At 37.1% G+C, this 17,501-nt stretch overlaps 2 protein-coding genes across 3 annotated transcripts in view; both read left to right on the top strand.

The window, feature by feature from the left end:
• The window catches only part of pkib (protein kinase (cAMP-dependent, catalytic) inhibitor beta), a 43,319-nt gene extending 27,798 nt beyond the window's left edge, over positions 1–15,521 (top strand). For both annotated transcript variants that reach the window (XM_055185287.2, XM_055185286.2), the window contains 2 exons: positions 9,925–10,093; positions 14,712–15,521. In XM_055185287.2, the coding sequence (XP_055041262.1) occupies positions 9,949–10,093; positions 14,712–14,797 (231 nt within the window). In that variant the 5' untranslated portion in view covers positions 9,925–9,948 and the 3' untranslated portion in view covers positions 14,798–15,521. The remainder of the gene's footprint in view (positions 1–9,924; positions 10,094–14,711) is intronic.
• fabp7b (fatty acid binding protein 7, brain, b) overlaps positions 1–17,501 on the top strand; it is a 425,484-nt gene that overhangs the window by 405,900 nt on the left and 2,083 nt on the right. The window lies entirely within an intron of this gene.

The following is a 17,501-nucleotide window of genomic DNA, read 5'->3' as shown; positions in this document are numbered from 1 at the left end:
TGATGACACGGTGGCCCCTAAAGGTAACATTTAATTTTTATTCCAGTCACTTTTTCAGTCTTTTTTTTAATGAGAGTGTAAAAGTGTATTTTCTTGAATTAAAGTATATATTGAATATTAAAGGATTGATATTTGAAGAGTTGCTTCCAAAACGCAATAAATCTATTTTGAGTAATTTCGGTAAAAATGTGTTTTCTATACCTAGAAATTGACAAGATGAAAACCACTATTTTCTGTTACAAACTTTCACATAGCATGTTTAGGTTATAATATTTATATAAATTATTAGATTATGATGGCTTACGTTTCTTCCCCGCCACAGAAAACCATCACAGGTTTATAAATGCCATTAAAATTATTTTGTTTTTGTTTGTTTGTTGATCACGGAGTACAAGATGAGGAAAACAAGGATTCTGTGTGTATTCAACGCACCGCCATTGTTGTTTACAATGCGTGGAATGGTGCGCTGTGATTGGTTAAGCAAATTTATTGCATTCAGCAGAAAAGAAGGACTGCCATTTGTCGCGTTTTTTTTAAAAAAAGGGAGAAAAGATGACAGAATAACACAGTGGATATCGAATTTTCCGTAAAATTAAGAATTTACATTTTAATGCTGACCAAATACAATACTGATTTTGGTGGTAACTATTTTTTTTTAAATAGCGTTTATTGCATTTTGGAACCAAACTCTTCATTTGCTATAAGTTAAAGAACCCTACTGAAAAATCCAGCTAAAACCAGCATAAGCTGGTAGCTGGTTTTAGCTGGTTTAAGGTGGTTTACGCCAACTTATGCTGGTCTTAGTTGGATTTTTCAGTAGGGAAAGGAGTCCTTAAAATGTGAAATGAGTTCTTGTGTTACTACTATTTTAAAGCTTGTTGGTTTGTACATGACTTAAGACTGGATTAACCTTGTTTGCTCTTATATTTAAAGTAAAGCCTGTTTATATTGAGCACATATTACACCTGGGGTTACGTAGTGAATGAAGTGGTGAATGGAAGCATTTTTGCATTATGACATCATTTCCTGTCACACTAGAACTGTGTTATACCCAAACTTGAATCCACCAAGCCTAAGTGCTGCTTTATTTATTTTTAGTTGCCAGTATACAGCATTGGTGCACAGTTCTTGCCCAAACTAACCAGTCTTGTTAAACATTATTTAAACTTAAGATATTAAGTCTTATTTTCAGGAAAAAATTGCATTATTTTAGGTTTTGCTTTACAAAAATAAATCAACTTAATGTTTGGACTTCTTTCAAAAAACATAATTCAAGTAAAGTTTTCATACCCCACTTTCAAATATTTTTTCTTTTTTTTAAGAATAAACTTCTCATAAAATTTTTTTTTTTTTTTACAAAAAACAAGTCATTTTGCTTCTCAAATAAATGTTAAAAAAATGTATTATAGAAAACAGCAAGAAAAAAACATTAAAGGATTAGTCCATTTTCTTAAAAGAAAAATCCAGATAAATACTCACCACCATGTCATCCAAAATGTTGATGTCTTTTTTTGTTCAGTCGAGAAGAAATTATGTTTTTTTTAGGAGAACATTGCAGGATTTTTCTAGTTTTGATGGACTTTGGTGGAGCCCAGCATTTGGTGCTTGACTCAACACTTGACAGTTTTTTCAACGGAGTTTCAAAGGACTATAAACAATCCCAAACGAGGCATACGGGTCTTATCTAGCGAAACGATTGTCATTTTTGACAATAAAAATAACAAATATACACTTTTAAAGCACAACTTCTCGTCTAGATCTGGTCGTGATGCGCCAGCTGACCCCACGCAATACGTCATGACGTCAAGAGGTCACAGAGGACGAACGCGAAACTCCGCCCCAGTGTTTACAAGCGTCTTGAAAGAGGACCGTTCCTACATTGTTGTATGTCAACTGATACTAATTCATGTCTTTGTGGCAGTTTATTGTTTAAAATGGTCCGCAAATGTGCGTTTTATATATGTAACACGTGACCTCCCAACGTCACTACGCATTTACGTTAGGTCGCGCTGGACCGGACCTAGACGAAAAGTTGTGGTTTAAAAGTGGATATTTTTTATTTTTCATGTCAAAAATGACAATCGTTTCGCTAGACAAGACCCTTATGCCTCATTTGGGATCGTTTATAGTCCTTTGAAACTCAGTTGAAAAAAAATGTTTAGTGTTAAGTATTAAATCCTGCAATGTTTTCCTCAAAAAACATAATTTCTTCTCGACTGAACAAAGAAAGACATCAACATTTTGGATGACATGGTGGTGAGTAAATTATCTGGATTTTTCTTTTCAGAAAATGGACTAATCCTTTAAGTTAGACATTTATATTTTGCAGTGAAGACTGCTCAAAATTGTGTACAATTTAAAATAAAATATGTTTAAAAAAGCAAGTCACACAATATTGTTTACAATACAATACAAAACAATTGTTTTTTCATTATTTATGTCACTTTTTGTTACTGACGTAGTTGTAAACCCCTAGTACATGATTCAACAGACTGTTTGACAAAACATCTCTAAAGGGGCCATATGCAACTGGAAAACAGATGGTAAATGTCCTGGGCACAGGTGTGCATGGTACCAGCTCTTGAGTCCTCCATGCTCTTTTCTGTCGCAGGTTGCTAAGCGCATTGGCTCATGTGGCAGAACTTTCTTCATCTGAGGAAACTGCCTTAAAACAGAGCAGCTTTGGCTGAGCGAGAAGCAGGGTCGGATCTCGCTGTTTGCGCTCTTGTCAGCCAGAGCCAGAAGTTTAGCTGCAGGACAATGAAAATACTGTAGCACCCCATGCACACGATCTCTCGCTCATGCTGAGATGTTGTCTTGTGGTGGTCTGTGTTATGTTGGTCAGACAGCTGGCATCTTCTGCGAGAAAAACATCAACTATCAATGCTGGTGGCCTGCTGGTGAGTGATGTCATCAAGCCGTATGGTCTCAGATAGCGTTTCATCGCTGTGCATTGTAAACAAAGCTGATTTACACATGACAAGAGTTTGTGTTATGTCACTTTACTGGATGTTAGGATGTGCATTGAATTTAGTGCCGCGTAATTCCAGAGCATGTTTGATAAGATGAAGCTATAAATAGCTAAGGAATGGGGGTTTAAAAAGGTCAAGCATGCCATATTTATGTTAGAGCACCATCTGTTTTTGTCACATTTATGTATTTGGTAGAGATGCTTTAGTTCACAGTGACTTTAGGGACTGAAAAAATAGGGTGACCATACATGCCATTCTTCCCGGACGCGTCCTGGCCAGGATTTAGGATTTGTCTTCCGGAAGTCGTATTTGTCGACCGCATACGTCATAGAGGATTATTATTATTATTATTACAGAAAAGCATTTTAAGGTAAGAATGAAACTACGATTGTATGTCTTATGTTTATAACTGAATGGCTTATGCGTTCAACAAATAGGACTTCCGGAATGCGCGCCGAAATCCTGACCAGGACGCGTCCGGGAAGAATGGCACGTATGGTCACCCTAGAAAAAAGCTCAAAAGTCAAATTCTGTCATCTTTTATTGACTTCCATAGTAGGCAGTGGCGGCTCGTGACTGCACCTCTGAGGGGGGCAAATTCAAAATAAGTGTTTGGAGTGTCATGTATGTTGCCCGTGTTTCAAAATATGTGTTGGTTGCGTCATGTGAACCATGTGCATCATGTGTTTTGTCAAAATAAGTGCCTGCTGCACACCGTGTACAAAATACACGCAAGACACTCCCTTAACAGTAAACTCTGATTACGCATGTGATTATGTGAGTATCTGGAAAACGCAAGGGTCTCTTTTATCATAAACCCTTTAGACGTGTCTGCAGCAGGCACTTATTTTGACAAGACACGTGATGCACATAAGATCACCCGAGAGAGAGATAAAGAAATATTGAAAGAGCTAAGATAAAATTAGATTGATGTAACATTGATAGCAATTAATTCAATGGTGCAAGGACAAAATTGTCACATGGCAATAGTTGCGAACTTGAAAAATCTATGAAAAAAAATGCATCCAGACCGCCAGTAATGATGTAATCTATGAGTGATCTATAGTTATCAAGAAAATATCCATAGCAAAGCAAAAAGGCACCATCACCATATGTGGAAAATCTAAATGTTGCCCTCTGCTGGTCAGAAGGTGTATAGATTTTTCAGCTTAAAGGACAAGTTCGGTATTTTACACTTAAAGCCCTGTTTTCAGATTGTTTATGATGAAATAGAACGGTTTTGACTGAAATTTGGACATATGTTGCTGGCCCGAGAATTTTCGGGTGTTTGTTGTATCACCTCCACCTCTACAATGGCTGTATAGGTGCACTGGAACAATCCTTCCTAAAATGCATTAAACTTTCGTTTACAAAGACGTGAAACTCACTGAGTGATCAGGGGTGTTCACTGATATGCTCCCACAAAAATCGCTGCAAAAGATGCTTTCCAACAGGTTTTATCGTAGTTTCTGTCCAACTCCATTGACTTGTATTAGATGTGCTGTGAGGTACGGTATTACTCAGCTGCCGGGAACGTTGTTTCTATTCTTGCAATTGGCAAAGGTGGATTATCGCCACCAACTGGGCTGGAGTGTCTATTATTCAAGCTCTAAGCGGAAGAATATACGGGTGTGAGGCGTTTGGAAAAATAGGTCCACAAGTTTACAACGAATGCTAAAACACCTGTTGGAAAGCATCTTTTGCAGCGATTTTTGTGGGAGCATATCAGTGAACACCCCTGACCACTCGGTGAGTTTCACGTCTTTGTAAACCAATGTTTAATGCATTTTTGGAAGGATTGTTCCAGCGCACCTATCCGGCCATTGTAGAGGTGGGAGCTGATACATCAAACACCCGAAAATTCTCGGGCCAGCATCATATGTCCAAATTTCAGTCAAAACCGTTCTATTTCATCATAAACAATCTGAAAACAGGGCTTTAAGTGTAAAATACCGAACTTGTCCTTTAAACCCATCTGAGTTGATCCCATTAGCAAAAGTGATGTTTTGATTATATTAGAGGCAAGCATGACAGCGCTGGATGGGAAATCTTTATGATTAAACTGCTGTAGAGCCATCAGATGTATTATAATGGATTCAGTCGGGCTGGCTGTATAGATTTTTTGGAGAATAGAAAAGTACAGGCAGTTTTGCAGAAATGTATTTACCCTGCAATAAAGGCTTTTGATATCACCGTATAAATGTGCTTTATTCTTTAAAGGGAACCTACTTTATTGCTAAAAACAGCGTTATTTCGTGTATTTGGTATAATACAATGTGTTTGCGTGGTTTTTGGTTAAAAAACACATTATTTTCCACATACCGTACATTTTTGTAGCTCCAGATTTCTCTTCCTGAAACGCACAGATTTGAAAACTCTGTGTCCCTGATTGGCCAGCTTATCGGTACAATGTGATTGGCCTGAATACCTCTGACGTCAGCCAGAAATGTGACGCTCCTTACCATGTTTGAAAGATTTGCTCACAATGCAATGCTAATGGAGTTAACTTACAGGCTGTGAGTCTGAAGTGGGAGGAATTATGATATTATGGGAATGATGTCGGTCTTGTCTACATCACCAATCCCAGGAAGTAAACTGTTGCCTACAATCTGTGTGTTTGTTGTGGTCCAAGAAAAGAGATTTACGTTGGAGATGATAACTCGCGCCATCGTTTACTTTGGGGTTTGTACCTTTTGCATACATGTACTAATACACACTTTTCTTGTGGTCCAAGTCCTTCTCTATATGCCTTTGCATCTTGGAAGCGTTTTGATGAGCTTTTCTGTGGTTTAGACATGGCTTCATTCACTTAAAGTATCCCAAGCGCACAATACTCCATTGTACTCCATTCAGTTGTTTACATCGAGTGCCTCCACAATAACTGCGCATCCGGGTTACTGCCCAGAAAAACCCGCTATTGTTTTATTTTTTAAATTTTTTATAGGACAACGCTATCTCACGGCAATTCGTACGAGGTGGCTAATTCATATTTGTATGACCACATTCATACATTTTTGTAAGATTTGCCTTGACCCCTGTGACGTTAGGGTTAGGGGTGGAGTTTCGTTGTTGTTTTTATGCTAACGTTTTTTTTTTTGCATGATTAACAATTTGCACACACATTAATTAGTTAACTCATAAAATATGTGCGAATTCTGGTAAGATCAGGCTGAATATGACACTAAACTTCCCCTGATATTACCACACAACAAACTTGTTTTTGGGTTCTGACATTTCTTTTCATCCGATAAGCGAATTCTTATGCTTTGGTGGAATTTGTCACCAAAATCTGTAGCCACATTAGTGAACCTGTCTGTTAAAGGAAAACACCACCGTTTTTCAATATTTTGCTATGTTCTTACCTTAACTTGGACAAATGAATACATACCTATCTTTAATCAATGTGTGCCCTTCATCTTTGTACAGCACGTCGTGAATGTGTTAGCATTTAGCCTAGCCCCATTCATTCCTTAGGATCCAAACAGGGATGACTTTAGAAGCCACCAAACACTTCCATGTTTTCCCTATTTAAAGACTGTTACATGAGTAGTTACATGAGTAAATATGGCGGCACAAAATAAAACGTGACGATTTTTTAAGTAATAAAATAATACTATATTGTATGACGGAAGAGAACTTAGTTTGCAGCACTTCGATCTGGGGCGCAGTAATATTGACGGAAGTTGAGCGAAAGGGGGAGTAGTCAGGAGTGATGATGTTACTGCGCACCGAGGTCGAAGTGTTGCAAACTAAGTGCCCTTTCACTTCTAAATTCATCCCTGTTTGGATCCTAAGTAATGAATGGGGCCAGACCAGTGGCGTAGCAAGTCAGTCCCGGGCCCATATGCAAAAAAATATGCGGGCCCCCTTAAGCCAAAGCCCCCCCAACCTTGCACGTTGGCACTGTTAACTGTGGTGTGCAGGACTGTTAACAACATATACTTTTAATAATGAAGCCAAATATTTTTAAATTACTTTTTTACTTTAAAGGGTAGATTTAAATAAAGAAAAATGAAATGTTTTGGGTAGTTTTTGACTCGTGAATAACTTCTCCGCCTTCTTTTTTTCTCTTTAAGGCCCCACTTTTATGTTTATATTTGTCCATCCTTAATGTTCATGTAGATAGCCGTTATAATAACCTTTCACACTGTGTTTTCTTTTTTTTGGGCGCGGCGATACGTCATGTAAAAAAAAAATGATGGGGTAGGTGTCTACGGCAGCTGCTGAGTGCAAAAAAAATAAATAAACACAAACAAGAAATGACGGAAAAATGAGAAATTATGTAGAAATAAGTAATAACTACACTTGATATTCATACAAAAATATATTTATTGCGGCCACAAATAAAAATTAAATAAATTTTTTTTTTATTAAAAGCTGGGGCGGGCCCCCTATTGGCCTGGACCCATTTGCACGTGCATAACCTGCATGCCCAGACGCTACGCCACAGGGCCAGACTAAATGCTAACTAGGGTTGTGCCGATAGACGATAGAATGCCGTATCGACGATTGTCAGACATATCGCCAATAGCAGGCTTTTATGATGATAGTTGGCGATGGTTATTATTATTATTATCATCATATTGTGTATCAGCGATCTCAGAGGCTGAAGATAGGACAATCTCAAAATGGGGCATATCGCTCAACACTAATGCTAACACATTTACGACGCGCTGTACAAAGATTAAGTGCATGCATTGAATAAAGATAGGTATGTATTAATTACATCAAAGTTGATGTTATATAAAATATTGAAAAACTGTGGTGTTTTCCTTTAAATGCAGGTTAAAGTCTCATAATCTTATTAGGAGATTAGGAGCATCAAAGTTTCATTTCACTCATTGATTTGACTTTGACATGACCTTACTCAGTCAGTATTAAAGATATCAAGATTATATTTTCATAGAATGTTTGGATAAGGTCTACAGTATTTGTACATTCAACAATGTCTAATTTAACAGTCCTCTCTCTTAACACTAAATAAAGGCCAGCCAAGTGTATCTGGTGTTTGTAGGCATTGCCAAGCAGTTGGAAACTCTGTCTTGTACTGCCAGCGCAATGAATGTTATTTGTAATCCACTCTGACACAGTGTATATCTCAGTTGGGATGCTGTCCAGATTCCTCAAACTCAATCCATCATCTATGGTGTGGATGAAGGAACGTGGTGCAGGGAAAGTAATTGCTGGGATTTTAAGTAAAAGTGCAATGGGGGAAGAAGCCATATGCTTGTTTTTTATGCTGGTTGGGGTGGTGTCATGAAAAAATTCGGCAATGTGCATGCTGAGCAAGTGCAGTTGCTGATTCGGTTTGGAGAAGACAAAAATGTAAGAAATGCAGTGGAGAAGAAATTGTGACAGTGATGGAGGATGCATATTATTAATCCTGCTTGCTCATTTAGTCTAGGTTTGGCAGTGCCGAGGGCGATGGCGTTTTAGGCTTACAAATTGTGGGTTTTAAGTTGATGTACAAAGTCAAAAGTGAGTATAAAGCGAGTTTGAAATAACAATCAGGAAAGGTTAATGACAAAATGGTCATAGGTGAACTAACTATATAGAAGATGAAAAGGTAATGAATATGGAAACTAATGCTGTACACTACACTGTAAAAAATCTTTGCTGCCTTAAATTTTTTTGTTCAATGAACTCAGATACACAAGTCATGTCAACTAACTTTTATTTATCTTGACAAGAGATGAGTTGCTACAACTTATAAAATATAGTTGAAAAAAATTCATAACAACTCATCTGTAGTTATAACAACTCATCTCTAGTCAAGAAAAATAAAAGTAAGTTGAAATGACTTAAATCTGATTTGATTCAACATAAAAATTTAAGGCGGCAGTGATAAGGACACGCCAATACATCTGCTTTTAATCGGTATCAGATGTAAAATAGATATAGCAATTTAAGTTGATTTTAATAAATAAAATATATTAAATAAAGTAAATATATTTTATATGAAAATGGCCCAAAATGCTATACAAATAAAGCCATAAGTCTAAACTAGTATTGATCCAAAATTCAAGTTAAAGTTTAGGGATTTACCAACAAAAGCCAATAGGGGTCACTGGTTTTCTGCACACTTTTGTCACAAATTAAAAAATTGCTGTCAATGCTTTATTAATTATGCAAAAAGGCTTAAAAATATGAAAACTAGAGCTTTCTTAGAGCTTTTCAATGATATATAGGTTGTCAAGATATTTATAATAGGATATTAGTGTTATAGGGTATTAATGATGAATATATTAAATTATTATGTATTCCTTAAACTTAGGTGTCCCATACAGTGTGTACACTGGGACAGTGCCAGAACAGTTTTTGGTTAATTTAAACCAACAGTTAGGTAGTTACAGTATGCACATTATCCATTGGAGGCTCGTGAATGCTCATCTGAGGAGCGCAATTTTAAAACAAGTGTTTGGAGTGTCATGTGTGTTGCTGGTTTTTTCAAAAAAAAAATTTGTTGTGTCATGTGAACCATGTGCATCACGTGTTTTGTCAAAATAAGTGCCTGCTGCACACGCGTCAAAACCGTTTATGATAAAAGAGACGCTCACGTTCACAAAATACACGCAAGACACTCCCTTAACAGTTAACTCTGATTAGGCATGAGATTATACAAGTATCTGGCAAACGTGAGCGTCTCTTTTATCATTAATCCTTTAGACGCATCTGCAGCAGGCACTTATTTTGACAAGACAAGTAATGCACACAGGATCCCTCGACGCGCAGAACACATATTTTGAAATTACAAATCACAAACATGACGGGCTACATACATGTTGTGATGAACTTCGCATTGAGCGCCCTCGAAAAAAGAAGTCACCGGCCGCCACTAATTTTACCCAACAATGACTTGAAACAAGCCAGCCTTTTTCGAGTGTAAGATATCTTGAAACTGAACTAAAATGTCAATTTAAATGTGTTTTGAACCACTTTCTTTTATTTTCAGATGATGTTATGAGGAGCACCAGAGATGACTGATGTGGAACCTGTCGTCTCTGACTTTGCAGCCACAGGCAGGACCGGTCGGAGGAATGCATTGCCGGACATTTTAGGTTCCACGGCTGGTCCTGGAGCCGGAGACCTGCCTAATAAACTAGCCGAGCTTTCGGTGGGAGGTACGTCATGTGCTGCTCGTTATCTTTCTCTATCCCCAAAAAGTAGAGGGGGCACTTAAGTCACTAATTAAAATGCATCAATGCCAGCATATTAGACTTAAAGCCACGATATGTAGATTTTCACCACTAGAGGTCGCTATTACACAATAACAAAATAACAAAGGCGAAGCTTAAAGGCGGGGTGCATGATTTTTGAAAAGCACTTTGCAAAAGGGAGTCGGGCCGAGTACCAAAACACACTTGTAGCCAATCAGCAGTAAGGGGCGTGTCTACTAACCAACATTGTTGCCTGGGTTGCTTTTGTGTGGAGCTGGTCTACCGAAGAAGGTCCAGATTCTATTGGGGTAGGGGCGTGTTTGTTTAGGTGATTTCAAATGTCAACATTGGCTTTCAGAGATCGTGCACCCCGCCTTTAATGATGTTTTATAGGAGAGTGGAACTATGGGAGATATTTGCTGCGTCCGAAACCGCCTACTTCTATACTATACTAGGCGAAAAGCACTACTTTGGTTTCGGATGCAGCGATAGTTTTCACCATTCAGAGACATATAAAATTCGCTAATCATGTGTATGGATGAGGTAATGAATTACTGTTTTTACCTGTATGTTTGATCACATTATTTTATGTCATCTTAATAAATTTGCTGCAAAGCACAACAGCTATTTTATTACAAAATCTTACATATTGTGGGTTTAAGAGGAACTCATTTCATGCATCCACCAAAAATAACCTTGGGTTACTCAAAAAACGTTTGTAAAAGTTGCACATGCAAAAGTCATGGGTTTGATCCCAGGAACACACACACAATCTGATAATGTATAGCTTGAAAACACTGTAATTCACTTTGGATAAAAGCATCTGCCAAATGCATAAATGTAAACGTGGATGCCTCTGCAAGAAGAAGGAGCTTCACTTGTTTGCAGATGCCACTTGTTGATATTTTATTGTCTAATGCAATGACATTTATACTTTATGCAAACTACTTTAAGTCTGTAAAGTAAGTAAAGTCTTATCCACCAGTGATGGTAAAATGTGCCAACATACACATTTTAATGTTTAGGTTTTGTCAGTAGCTCACCAAAGCATGCAGCTGTGATTGACTGGAGTGCCTCTCTTAAAAGGCACTTACCCCTGTACAATAAAGCACTCTGTCATTAAAGGTATACATTTTCCTCAAACTCTTACGTAAATGCTTCTGTGTGATTAGTCTGTCATATAAGATGCTGTCAGAAGTACCCATTCCTCAGACCTGGTATCTGCTAAAGGTACCTGTGTTGCCCGCCAAAACACATTCTATTAATAGCCTCAATTTTAATATTTATTTATTACTAGGGCTGGGCATTAATCTAGATTAATCGCATACAAAATAAAAGTATTTTTTTGCATAATATATGAGTTTGTGCTGAAATGTTTTATTTATATTTTTTTATATATAATATAGAATATATAAAAATATAAATAAATATATATACACATGTAAATGTTTCTTAAATACATACATGAATGTGTGTGTATTTATATATACATAATAATTACACACAGCATAAACTCATATGTTATTCAAAAAAATTACTTTTAGTTTGCATGAGATTAATCTTGATTAATCTATTCCCAGCCCAATTTATTACATATTTTTTTATATTAGCTTGGCTCCTTTTATATATGTTAACATAGCAACAAGTAAGATAAAATAAAACCAACAAGTAAAACAAAACGTTTTGAGTAGATTATATCAAAAAAGTAGTCCTCCAGATTGTTTTATCCATTGTGCTAGCCCTTGCTCACAAAAAGGATCCATACTTTATTTCACATCATGCATTATTTATACAGGTGAATATAAAATACTAAGCCTGGCGTACTGTTTATCTCTAATGTGCTGTTATTGGGCCCTGTTGAAAAGTAGACTGGTTCTTCTGCCCTCTAGTGGTCACTTTTATTTGTCCTACAAAATGAAAAAAACATTTTGTACAGCCAGGGTTCAAGGTTGGTGTGCTTCCTCTCATTTCAGTTTCGAATGTTTGATTTGCTCATTTTCATAGCAAAAAAAAAAAAAACATGTTAATGATTTACACTGCCAAATTTACATTAACTTATAAAAGTCTATATAAATTGTTTATTGTTTGCTTTGGATAAAACAGTGAGTTTAAAGGAATAGGTCACCGAAAAATATAAACTGACTGTAAACAACAATTTTGTTCCAAATCCATATGACTTTCTGGTACACTCTTAAAAATAAAGGTGCTTGAAAGGTTCTTCACCGTGATGCCATAGAAGACCCATTTTTGGTCCCTTTAGGGGCGGTTCACATTTCGCATCTAAAACCGTGCGGAAAACGCGACCGTTGGTTGGTTCTTGTCACATGACATGCAATGCGCTTGCGGCATTCTGAAAAGTTGAGATGTTTTTAACTCAATGCGGTGCGGACGCGCCCGGAAAACGCAACCGTTGGTTGGTTCTTGTCACATGACATGCGGTGCGCTTGCGGCATTCTCGATCCGGTGCAGACGCACCCGGAAAACGCAACCGTTGATTGGTTTTTGTCACATGACCTGCGGTGCGCTTGCGCAATTCTGAAAAGTTGAAATGTTTTTAAATCGATCTGGGCAGGAGCGCCCCGAAAACGCAACCGTTGATTGGTTCTTGTCACATGACCTGCGGTGCGCTTGCGGCATTCTCGATCCGGTGCAGACGCACCCGGAAAATGCAACCGTTGATTGATTCTTGTCACATGACCTGCGGTGCGCTTGCGGCATTCTGAAAAGTTGAAATGTTTTGAACTCGATCCGGTGCAGACGCGCCTGGAAAACGCAACCGTTGATTGGTTCTTGTCACATGACCTGCGCTGCGCTTTCGGCATTCTGAAAAGTTGAAATATTTTTAACTCGATCCGGTGCAGACGCGCATGGAAAACGCAACTGTTGATTGGTTCTTGTCAGATGACCTGCGGTGCGCTTGCGGCATTCTGAAAAGTTGAAATGTTTTTAACTCGATCCGGTGCAGACGCGCCCGGAAAATGCAACTGTTGATTGGTTCTTGTCAGATGACCTGCGGTGCGCTTGCGGCATTCTGAAAAGTTGAAATGTTTTTAACTCGATCCGGTGCAGACGCGCCCGGAAAACGCAACTGTTGATTGGTTCTTGTCACATGACCTGCGGTGCGCTTGCGTCATTATTAAAAGTTGAAATGCTCCTAACTCGATCCGGTGCAGACGGTCCCGGAAAACGCAACCGTTGATTGGTTCTTGTCACATGACCTGCGGTGCGCTTGCGGCATTCTGAAAAGTTGAAAAGTTTTTAACTCAATACCGTGCAGACGCGCCCGTAAAACGCAACCGTTGATTGGTTCTTGTCACATGACCTGCGGTGCGCTTGCGGCATTCTGAAAAGTTGAAATGTTTTTAACTCGATGCGGTTCAGACGTGCCCGGAAAACCCAACCGTTGATTGGTTCTTGTCACATGACCTGCGGTGCACTTGTGGCATTCTCGATCCGGTGCAGACGCACCTGGAAAACGCAACCGTTGATTGGTTCTTGTCACATGACCTGCGGTGCGCTTGCGGCATTCTGAAAAGTTGAAATGTTTTTAACTCGATCCGGTGCAGACGCGCATGGAAAATGCAACCGTTGATTGGTTCTTGTCACATGACCTCCGGTGCGCTTGCGGCATTCTGAAAAGTTGAAATGTTTTGAACTTGATCCGGTGCAGACGCGCACGGAAAGCGCAACCGTTGATTGGTTCTTGTCACATGACCTGCGGTGCGCTTGCGGCATTCTGAAAAGTTGAAATGTTTTTAACTCGATGCGGTTCAGACGTGCCCGGAAAACCCAACCGTTGATTGGTTCTTGTCACATGACCTGCGGTGCACTTGTGGCATTCTCGATCCGGTGCAGACGCACCTGGAAAACGCAACCGTTGATTGGTTCTTGTCACATGACCTGCGGTGCGCTTGCAGCATTCTGAAAAGTTGAAATGTTTTTAACTCGATCCGGTGCAGGTGTGCCCGGAAAACGCAACCGTTGATTGATTCTTGTCACATGACCTGCGGTGCGTGTGTGGCATTCTGAAAAGTTGAAATGTTTTTACTCGATCCGGTGCAGGCGCACCCGGAAAACGCAACCGTTGATTGGTTATTGTCACATGACCTGCGTTGCGCTTGCGGCATTCTGAAAAGTTTAAATGTTTTTAACTCGATGGGGTGTGGACACGCCGGAAAACAATTTGCGCGCCGCTTCCGTTATGAGCGTGCATACCGCACGCCTACATTTGAAATAACGAACTTGATCGCGCAAAAGACGCGATATGTGAATCACCCCTAAAAAATCATTCAGTCCTCATTTCTTTCTTACCTTTTAAAATCTAAAGAACTTTCACCATAAAGAACTTTTTGTAAAACAGAAAAGGTTCTTTATGGAACCATTTAGTCAAAAATGTCTTTATTTTTAAGAGTATACAGAACACAAAATTAAATGGACAGAATCATGGTCCATGCATGCCGCATGACCCTAAATGACCCTAAATGTTTTGAACAACGTGAGCTTTCTCTATTTGTACTATTTCTATGATAAATAAATTTAGTTCATTGCATTTAATAAATGCACCATGCTGGTTGTTTAACAGATGATGGAGAACAGGGGGGAGAGAGCTCATCCTCAGCTGATTCACATAAAGAGACCACAGAGGAACCGAAAGCAGAGGGTTCATAACTCGATCCAACAGTGATTGATTGGACCTCATTAGAGACTCTCATGTGACCTGCCTCCAATCCTGCCCCATTGACCAGACAACTGTTACACTCTGTGCTATGCAACATCAAGATGGACAGTCAGATATGGGCCAGTGAGAAACAACTCTTTCCTACGTCAAGAATTCATTCGAAGTGTTGTTTTACAAATACCATAGTTCATTTCACAACTCGATGGCTTTGTTTGACTTTTGCCCAAAGGCTCACTGTCACAATTTTTCATAACAGTCAGCTGTATGAAATAGGACTTGCTTTCCTATTTCAGAAAGAAACATTTTCTTTTGAGACCACCTCTGAATGCTGATGCATAGTGGCAAAAATGTCTCTTTTTGCACAAAAAAAGTAAATGCATTCCATTTGGTGATGTAAGTAAAGTTTTTTATCTTACAATATGTGTCTGTCCTTGTACAACACTACCACATCTGTGTTTTTTATGGTAAAAATGGTGACATTTTAGCCCGAGGATATGATTCAGTGCTTAATAACATGAAATCTATTTTCTTCTTGTAAATAGAGAATTGTACATTATATTTGCTAGTTTTGTTTAAAAGCCTTTCATTGTGCGTGTAACAACAACTGTGAACAACTGTTCGATGTTGACGTCTGTAAGCTGAAATCTGATTGTTATTTTTGCAAACATTTGTGCTCATTTCATTCTGAAATCATATTAAAGTTATGATTGTGGATACTTGTCTATCTTTCTTTACTTTATTACCCTTATGGATGCTGTGATTTAATTAGGAATAACCCTCTCTGTTAAAAGTCATTTTTGTGATTCATTATTTTCTATATAAAATCATCTGATATAATGTAAAGAACATTTTGTAAAAATATAACCTTGATATATTTAATATATCATGTCAAGATTGAAATCAGTGATTCCAATTAAACTTTAGATTATGAGATGTCTGGATTTCACAGACAGGGTGACATTTTTTTTTTATTATTTTTCCAGATCATGCACTGCAAAAAATGACTTTCTTATTAGTATTTTGTCTTGTTTTCAGGACAAATATCTAAAAATTCTAAAATTAAGATGCATTTTCTTAATGAGCAAAATGACCTAAGAAAATAGGTCTAGTTTATAGACAAAAAATATAAAATTTAAGTAAATTTAAACTTAAAACAAGCAAAAATATCTGCCAATGGGGTGAGGAAAAAATCTAAAAATAAGTTTCTTTTTTCTTAAACACTTAATTTAAGCAAAATTTTTGCACACCATAGGCAGATAATTTTGCTTGTTTTAAGCACAAATTCACTTAAATTGTATCTTTTTTGTCTATAAACTAGACTTATTTTCTGTGGTCATTTTGCTCATCAAGAAAATACATCTTGATTTAATAATTTTTTTATATTTCTATACTGAAAACAAGACAAAAACTACACTGCAAAAAATGATTTTCAAGAAAAAAAATCTTAGTATTTTGTCTTGTTTTCAGTAAAAATATCCCAAAATTCTTAAATTAAGATGCCTTTTCTTGATGAGCAAAACGACTCAAAAAAATAAGTCTAGTTTTTAGACCAAAAATAAAATTTATATATATAAAAGAGATTTTGTGCATAAAACAAGCAAAACAATCTGGCAATGGGGTAAGCTAATTTTTCTTGAATGAGTGTTTAAGAAAAATGTTCAAAAATGACCAAAAAAATATAATATTTAAGTGATTTTGTGCATAAAACAAGCAAAAAAAATCTGCCAATGGGGTAAGCTAATTTTTCTTACATTTTTCTTGAATTTAGTGTTTAAGAAAAATGATTTTGTGCATAAAACAAGCAAAAAAATCTGCCAATGCGGTCAGCAAATTTTTCTTGAATTTAGTGTTTAAGAAAAATTTTCAAAAATGACCAAAAAATATCATATTTAAGTGATTTTGTGCATAAAACCACAAAAAAAAAAAAAAAAAAAAAATCTCCCAATGGGGCAAGCTAATTTTTCTTGAATTTAGTGTTTAAGAAAAATGTTCAAGATTTTTTTGCTTACCCCATTGGCGGATTTGTTTGCTTGTTTTATTCACAAAATCAATTAAGTTTGATATTTTTGGTCTAATGTCTAGACTTATTTTCTTGGGGCGTTTTGCTCATCAAGAAAAAGGATCTTAATTTAAGAATTTAGACAACAATCATTTTTTGCAATGAGATGTCTGGACATTTTGTTTTTTCATTATTTTTTACCAGGTCATGCACTGCAAAAATTACTTTCTTACTCAGTATTTTTGTCTTGTCTTCAGTAGAAATATCTAAAATTATTAAATCAAGATGTATTTTCTTGATGAGCAAAATGAGCTAAGAAAATAAGTCTAGTTTATAGACAAAAAATTAAGTGAAAAAAGAAAAGAAAACTTTTTTTTAGATTTTTTTCTCACCCCATTGGCAGATATTTTTGCTTGTTTTAAGTTTTAATTTACTTAAATTGTATATTTCAAGAAAGTAATTTTTTGCAGTGTGTCATTATGTTGTAAAGCACATGAAATGTGATTGTGCTTTAAAATGACATTAAATCCTGTGCTTAGCTTTTGTAGTTTTAGTTTTATGTCACAATGTAACCAGCAGAGGGCACTAAAGGTTTCTTTTATGGTGTTACAGTAATGGACACCAATATTACCCTACTATCAAATAATTCAAAAATGATAACATAGGCTAATTTCATAACGTAATATTATATCTAT

Source organism: Misgurnus anguillicaudatus, chromosome 18 (assembly GCF_027580225.2).
Source record: "Misgurnus anguillicaudatus chromosome 18, ASM2758022v2, whole genome shotgun sequence".
In the NCBI taxonomy this organism is placed as follows: domain Eukaryota; kingdom Metazoa; phylum Chordata; class Actinopteri; order Cypriniformes; family Cobitidae; genus Misgurnus; species Misgurnus anguillicaudatus.
This window is presented reverse-complemented; position numbering and strand designations above follow the sequence as displayed.